This window comes from Drosophila innubila (assembly GCF_004354385.1).
Source record: "Drosophila innubila isolate TH190305 chromosome 2R unlocalized genomic scaffold, UK_Dinn_1.0 1_C_2R, whole genome shotgun sequence".
Lineage (NCBI taxonomy): Eukaryota > Metazoa > Arthropoda > Insecta > Diptera > Drosophilidae > Drosophila > Drosophila innubila.
In genome coordinates this window covers 2,241,350-2,249,534 of record NW_022995374.1, presented here as the reverse complement: position 1 = coordinate 2,249,534, position 8,185 = coordinate 2,241,350, and the positions used below count along the sequence as shown (strand labels likewise).

At 36.7% G+C, this 8,185-nt stretch overlaps 1 protein-coding gene across 1 annotated transcript; it reads right to left on the bottom strand.

The window, feature by feature from the left end:
- Positions 1 to 429: 429 nt before the first annotated feature.
- LOC117785508 (actin-57B) lies at positions 430 to 2,713 on the bottom strand. Its single transcript, XM_034623578.1, has 2 exons — positions 2,557 to 2,713; positions 430 to 1,656 (listed from the first exon to the last, which is right to left on the bottom strand). Exons 1-2 carry the CDS (start codon positions 2,594 to 2,596, stop codon positions 566 to 568), a joined length of 1,131 nt encoding a protein of 376 aa, XP_034479469.1. The 5' UTR covers positions 2,597 to 2,713; the 3' UTR covers positions 430 to 565.
- Positions 2,714 to 8,185: the final 5,472 nt, after the last annotated feature.

Below are 8,185 nucleotides of genomic sequence, written 5' to 3'. Positions count from 1 at the left end.
CTGAAAAAGAATCGATAGATCGCTTGATCGATAGATTTTTAGCCCCCAACAAGCACTTGATGAGCCCAAGTTGTTTTTTTTTTTAGAAAAGAATTAAATCTAAAAAATCGTTTTTATTTATAAATAATTATAAATTTTTTTTAATTAAAATTACATTTGATTTGATTATTTTATATTTCGTAACAATAGACCCCATAATACTATTGGAGATGTTATATACATATACAAAATCAGAGAGATGGCATTTCCTAATAAAATAATCAGACAATTAACATTTGGATGAAAACACGCAGATGGAAAAAAAACAATTAAAATGGGGTTTCGTTTTCATTTAAGATATATATATGTAGAGTGTTCAGTCAGTACAAAAAATAATCTGGAACCAAGGGATGACACATTTGGTTAAATGACATATAAAAGCATCTCAGATGTGATTAGATGTTGGTGTTTGACCCGCAAACATAATAATATAGACACAACAAGGTTGAGAACCAGGGATGCAACAACATTATTATGCAGCAGGTGGGGGTGGTGTTGGTGTTGGAGGGGGTGGGGGTGTAAATGCTTAGAAGCACTTGCGGTGGACAATGCCAGGGCCGGACTCGTCGTATTCCTCCTTGGAGATCCACATCTGCTGGAAGGTAGACAGGGAAGCCAAGATGGAGCCACCGATCCATACGGAGTATTTGCGCTCTGGGGGAGCAATGATCTTGATCTTGATGGTGGATGGGGCCAGGGAGGTGATCTCCTTCTGCATACGATCGGCAATACCGGGATACATGGTGGTGCCACCGGACATGACAATGTTGGCATACAGATCCTTACGGATATCAACATCGCACTTCATGATCGAGTTGTAGACGGTCTCGTGGATACCGCACGATTCCATACCCAAGAACGAGGGCTGGAACAGGGACTCGGGGCAACGGAAACGCTCATTGCCGATGGTGATGACCTGTCCGTCGGGAAGTTCATAGGACTTCTCCAGGGAGGTGGAGGCGGCAGCGGTGGCCATCTCCTGCTCAAAGTCCAGAGCAACATAGCACAGCTTCTCCTTGATGTCACGCACGATTTCACGCTCGGCGGTGGTGGTGAAAGAGTAACCGCGCTCGGTGAGGATCTTCATCAGGTAGTCGGTCAAATCGCGACCGGCCAAATCCAGACGGAGGATGGCATGGGGCAGAGCATAACCCTCATAGATGGGCACGGTGTGGGAGACACCATCACCGGAATCCAAAACAATACCGGTGGTACGGCCGGAGGCGTACAGCGAGAGCACAGCCTGGATGGCCACATACATGGCGGGGGAGTTGAAGGTCTCAAACATGATTTGGGTCATCTTCTCACGGTTAGCCTTGGGGTTCAATGGGGCCTCGGTCAACAGAACGGGGTGCTCCTCGGGGGCAACGCGCAGCTCGTTGTAGAAGGTGTGATGCCAGATCTTCTCCATATCATCCCAGTTGGTGATGATACCGTGCTCAATTGGGTACTTCAGGGTGAGGATACCTCTCTTGGATTGGGCCTCATCACCGACATACGAGTCCTTCTGTCCCATACCGACCATCACACCCTGGTGGCGTGGACGACCGACAATGGATGGGAAGACGGCACGGGGTGCGTCATCACCGGCGAAACCGGCCTTGCACATGCCGGAGCCTGCATGATCGAGAACAAACACAAAATACGCTCGTTAGCAAACCAAAATCGACAATTTTCGAAACTGTCCTAACGGAAAATGGAAAAATCCATATGAAAATCTCACAGATCACACAAAAAATGTGAAAAGTGATGAAAATTTTGCTGTCTATCTAGAAAAATGCCACAAATGAGTTCAAAAAACTCAAAAACTGTCTGAAAAACTACGAAACTTTACGAAAAATGCGAAATTTCATTAGAAAATCTCACAAATCACACAAAAATGTGAAAATATATTGTAAACTTGCTGGTTGAATTGATTATATGACTCATATGAGTTTAGAAAACTCAAAATCTGTCTGAAAAACTAGGAATCGTCACAAAAAACTGGGATATAAAATTGAAAAATCTCACAGATCACAATAAATATGTAAAAAGTGATGGAAAATTAGCTAATTGCTATGATAATATCTAGACAGATGTCTTATATGAGATTAAAGATCTCGAGAACTGGGAAAACATAAAAGAAAGTGGATTTTATATGGGAAAATCTCAGAAATCACACAAAAAATGTAAACACTGATGAAAAAATTTGCAGATTTCTGTGAAAAATTTGAAAATGTAAGGGAAATATCACAATTCTTTAAGGGAATGTGTTGAATATCCTGCAGTTTGTTGATTTTGTTCAAAAGTTTATCAAAATTTCCAAAGAAATTAAATTGATTTTGAAATTATTTCGAAATTTCTAGAGTCACTTGCGAGCACTGTCACTGAATATCCTTGCAATATATAATCCACATTTTGCATTTGATTTCTATTTGAATGAATAATCCATTTCGTTGGCTGATCTTTTGATGTTAACTGATATTATTTTTATCTGTTCTGTTATGTTATGTACTGTTTTTTTTTTGGTATACGCACCATTGTCAACGACCAAAGCAGCAACCTCATCGTCACACATTTTGTATGGGTTTTTGGTTTAATTTACGGTACCACGGGTGAATTTAAATTAAGAATTACGGCAATGTGTACGCTTTGGAACACAACTGACTGACTAAAGTATGACCGCGTTGGTACTCGGATTTTATACCAGAGCTGAACCGACCGATTTTACTTGGCGTCCAAGAAAATTGAACAGCGCTGCTGCTACTTTCCCCCTCTCCTTGTGCTCCCTGTTCTAGAAGCAGCCACAGCATTAGCAACAAACAGCTAAAGATACAGATACAGCTACAGCTACAGATACATGGATATCTGCCCACCTTCGTGCTGCGCTGTATGGCGCCTAAAAATAGATCCTTAGCATAGGGGGGCCGCCTTTTGGACAATGCTTCGTTTGCCTTCGTTTGCAGCAGGCGAGAACGAGAGCGAGTGCGAAAGAGAGCGAGCGAGCGTATACAGTTCGGCCTGATCGAGCGTGCTGTTGGCAATCGGTTTTGCTTGCTTGTACTCGTGCGAACAAACGAACGAAACGAAAACGTTTTCGTAGCGAGTCCAAAAGTGCCGTATAAGGCAAGGCTGCTGCTCCAGCGATCTCTTGCTCACGCCAACGCCAACGCTGCTCTCACTCTCTGAACAGATTGCTCTCTTTGCTGCTGACTGCGCGGACTGCGCTGACTGCGCCGACTGCGCTGCCTGCGCGGGTGTGCGTGAGAGCAAATGGAATACACACACACACATAGCTTGCACAGATTTTGTTGGTATTTAACTTGATTTTTTTTTTCAACTTTTTAGGTCGTGGGGGGATTTCGAACATTAATTTTGTTTTTGTTTTGCCTCGTTCCCATTCGCATTCCCACTCTACAATACATATACTTGATTTTGTTCTTTTCATAACTTTCGTGTTTTTCGTATGTCGTAATAAATTCATTTTCTATTTTCGATATTTCTCTCAGTTCTTAGTTCTTCGTTCTCATTTACTCATTTTCTCATTTTTGGCGCGCACGTTTGCACCTTCAATGAAATTCCGCTGTTCGCATTTCTATTTTTGGTCAGATTTCCCATTGCTCTCATTATACAAATTGCCCACGCCCTCACTTTATTTGCCTGCCTTCTGCACTCTTTCTCCCCCTATCTTCTCTCTTACTCTCTGCACATTGTAATGAGCATAATTTAAATGGAAATTTGTTTATTTACAGTTGTGAATTGTATGCAACTGCTTTGCACTTTTCTAGCAACTCGCTTGGGGGGGTAACACTGCCTTTCCAGGGTATCCATTTAAATTAGGTTTATATTTTATTTTTAGCAGCAACTAAGTGGGGCATGTTTACGTTTTATGGCATAGTCTCTGAACCAAAGAGAAAATACTTCCAACATACTCTATAACACCCATACAAATACAAAAACATATCTGCATACTATAAAGATACTATATACCAGATGTATATATATATATACGTATGTCTAGTAAATATGTTGTTTTGCTCCAACTAAAAATGTAAAGATTTATGTCGCAAATAGGACAGCGAGGCCATAAGATTTTATTGCCGCAATGCGAGCATACTTTTCTGTGGCACTATTTAGGTACATATAATAATCAGTTAGACATATATCCAGTTTTTTACTGCATATATACATATATATTAGTTGGAAAGGCTTAGAACCAGACAGCCAATAGATATGACTAATATATGCATATTATCATTTTCATTTTCATTTCAATTCGCCAAAATATCTTTTCAGTTAATAAATATATTTAGCTTGTCGCTTTGCTATATTTAACCTGGGATAGTAACAGACCAGAATCTCAGTCTGCTGCTTCTTTCCCCATTTCCCTTTTAGATAGCCAAATTAGTGAAAGTGGAAAAGCAGCACAACGAATTGCATATACCCTCTTTATAAATTTTAAATAATTTTAATAAACTGATTGCATAAGTATTTTAATTCATATTCATTTTAAAGTCTTAAGCTTAAGACTTTAATATTTTTTATTTGGTATTTTGGTTTAGTTGAAAATATAATTTAAACATAATTATGTCTTTCCAAAAGTTTTTTATGCAATATTTATTGAAAATCACTTATATCTCAATATACTGAAAAAAATTGTAGGCTACGCGGCAACTGTTATAGCAGTTTAAAACAATTTTTAATTTCGTTTTATAGTTTTGTTTTATGGTTGAGAATTTTAAAAAAAAAAATATCCATATGCATTTCAAAATTTGATTGGATTGTTCCCTTTCAATTAAAATTATTATATCGCCAACTGGCAAATAACAAATTATATTTCTACAAATTATCTATTAATATCTACTTGGCATATGGTCTATTTTCAAATATTCTTTTACTTTTTTTTAATAAAAATGTATTTAATGAAAACTGTCCATTACACGAAGAGCAAATTATATCTGGGAGTAATCTCTTATATTACTATTTATATGTTATAAATATACTTGAGCTACCATTGTCTAAAAAAATTATATTTTGCTATTAAATAGTTTTCAATATAGGAAAATTAAAACTATATAATTTTCCATTTTCTAAATGTCTAAAGGTGTCAGTTAAATAAGTAAAAAATATTTTCTTGTAAATTTAATAGAAATAGAATGTCAAATTGAATATGTACTGTTCAATTTCAATATTTTAGCTGTGCTTTAAATAATAAATGTATTTTTGCAGTTCTAGTTTTGACTGAGAATGTGGGAACTTCTTTCATTCCTGTTGCCAGTTGACTTAATTATATCCCTATTTAAACCTACTTATAACATCGCAAATATATATGGCAATATTATGTTCCCAAAACGACCCACCATTGAAATTGAAATGTTTTTCCAAATGAGCAATCAAAACTCGCGCCATAATCGCAATCAAATCGCATCAGGCCAAAGGACAAACAATGGCCCGAGGTCACAGGTCAGAGGAGAGATTGCCTTGAGGCTGAAACACAAATCTCAGCTAGAATGTCAATGGCAAATACATAGATTGTATAAATGGTTAAATCAAAATTTAATAAAACCCAGTCAATTGTACAGTGGAGCGTCGCTGTCAACGCCGTCAAAGAGCCAAAGTGAGAGAGAGAGAGAGAGAGATAGAAATAGAGTCAAAGTATCAGCTTTTGGCCAAGGAATTTTAATAATGAGCACGTATCCTGGCAGCACTGTTGTTTTAGTGCACGTGCACCAATTGCCAACACTAAAGGGATTCATTTGTGAATTATCCAATGCCAATGCTGCTCCCACAAAATGCCCGTTTCCGAACCCGTATTCGAACCCGAATCCCGCACCGCGTTCCTAAGTAAACAACGAGTCTGAGCATTTTAGCCCAGCACACAAAAGTGTAACTAGACTTATTAGTTTGTGTATACGTTTGTCTGCTGTCGTATGAACATCTAGATTTCCGAAATTGTTAACTCATAATTTCCTCAATTTTAAATGTTCATAACTTTATCAAAACTCAACCGATTTTCAATCGAAATATCATATTCATCGTGATATTGCTTCAAAATTGATTCTGCATTAAAATTTTGTTAAACAAGCCAGCCAGAATGTGATTTTGATGCCAAGGGTCAAAATTTTAAATCGCAAGCTTGACATTTTTTCAAAAACTTTGATTTTTCATAACTTCATCAAAAATTAACCGATTTTCAAGTGGAATGTCATTTTGATTATGATTCTGCATTTAAATTTGTATCATCTAGAATATTTTATATTATTTCGATTCTAAGCCATCTATCGTCCAATTTTCCATACTTACCCCTTGACATTTTTTCAAAAGCTTTGATCTCTCATAACTTTGTCAAAACTTGACCGATTTTCAAGCGGAATGTCATTTTGATCATGATTTGGCCTTGATTCTGCATTCAAATTTTTATCATCTCGAAAATTTGATATTTTTTCGATACTAAGCCATCTATCATCCAATTTTCCATACCTACCCCTTGACATTTTTTCAAAAACTTTGATCTCTCATAACTTCATCAAAAATGATCAGATTTTCAAGCGGAATGTCGTTTTGATCATGATTTGGCCTCTTTATTGATTCTGCATTTAATTTTTTTTTTTTAGAAACTTAATTTTTTTCGATCATCAGCCATTTAGCATACATTTATTTATTTATTTTATATTATTATTTTTTCATTGCGTACGTACGACTGCTGGGCATCAAGCAGTCGAGCATCTCGACTGTAGCTCATTGACTTGTTTTGCCTGGGAATGGGAATCAACGAAAACAAATTGCAATTGAGCCTGTAACGGTGACATTGGCGGCTGGTGGGTGACAAAGTGGTCGCCACATCACACAGACAGTGTGAGGGTGGCAGGACGGGGTAGAGGTTAAGGGGCAGGGATGAGGCATGAGAAGGGATGGAGAGACGCGCTGCGCATTTGACAGCTCAAGCGAAATGCACACAGACGCCCAAAGCCAAGGCAACAAGCCGTTACATGACTGTGGCTGCCACATGATGAGGCATGATAATCATGATGATGTTGCTGCCACTGTGTGTGTGTGTGTGTGTGTGTGTGTGTGTGGGAGTGAAGCAACCCTTAAGCCTTCAAACCGTAACAACTTCAACTGAATTTGCGGCATTTTTATTAAGTTGCCAATTTGGCAGTTCATCAAAGTGACCAAAAACTATCCCTTGAATTAATTGTAAATTAATTTTGCCAGTTTATTGGATTTATGTCTCCCTTCTCTATACTCTTCCCCTTTATCTCTATGCACACATTTGTAAACACGCGTGTGAAACAAACAATGCATTGAATTGATTTGTATTGAATTGAATTGAATTGAACGGGTGTGGAGTGCAAAAGGGTTTTAGCCACAATTGCCCTTTTTGTGGCTAATTGAGCTAATCGTCATTGTCATCAATGGATTGTCAATGATTTACTTAGCGCATTTTGTGGTGCTCTTCAGCTGACCAGAGTCCAGCCGAGCAGCTGCATTCTCAGCTGCAACGTGCTACGTGCAACGTGCCACATGCTACACTCAAAGAATTATTGCACTGAAAATTTAATATTTTACATTTGAGTTGGTTTGTCCTATGATTTGGCATTAGATAAAAATTAGACAAAAAAGGTAAGTGCTCTTTAAATATAAATTTAATATAAATTTAGCTGTAGTTAACATAACTACTTTATATTATTTACACAATTTCAACATATTTAAATTCATTATTTATTTATTATTAGCTATTAGTTAATAATGCAGAAATTTTGCTGAAACAAAAAGATATCATTTTATTAAATGAAAAACATTTTCGAGTTTTAAAAAATACAAGTTTGCATATTCAAAAATTTTATAGGTATTTAAATATATATCAATCATATAATCATATAATCTTAAATTGTATATATCAATATTTATTGTATACAGTATACATACTCTAGCACACTTAAAAATTCAGAAATAAATAAGAAGAATATTGGACTTAAATATGTTGATCGAATATTTAAATAGGCTACACAAATCTTTAATTTGTAGACCCGATTTTACAATATCTAGTTGATTCACATAAAATGCTAAGAAAATGTCCAAATTAAAATCAAAATATTTTATAAATATAATGAAACATTATCAAATTGAACACATTTTAATTAACTTTGTGAATTATTGAAATGAT

What these genes read in the sequence shown, in the direction of transcription:
- LOC117785508 (XM_034623578.1), bottom strand. Translation starts at nt 2,596, where the DNA reads ATGTGTGACGATGAGGTTGCTGCTTTGGTCGTTGACAATG. An exon ending in TGCTTTGGTCGTTGACAATG is followed by an intron (nt 1,657 to 2,556) that starts GTGCGTATACCA and finishes TCGATCATGCAG; the next exon opens with GCTCCGGCATGTGCAAGGCC.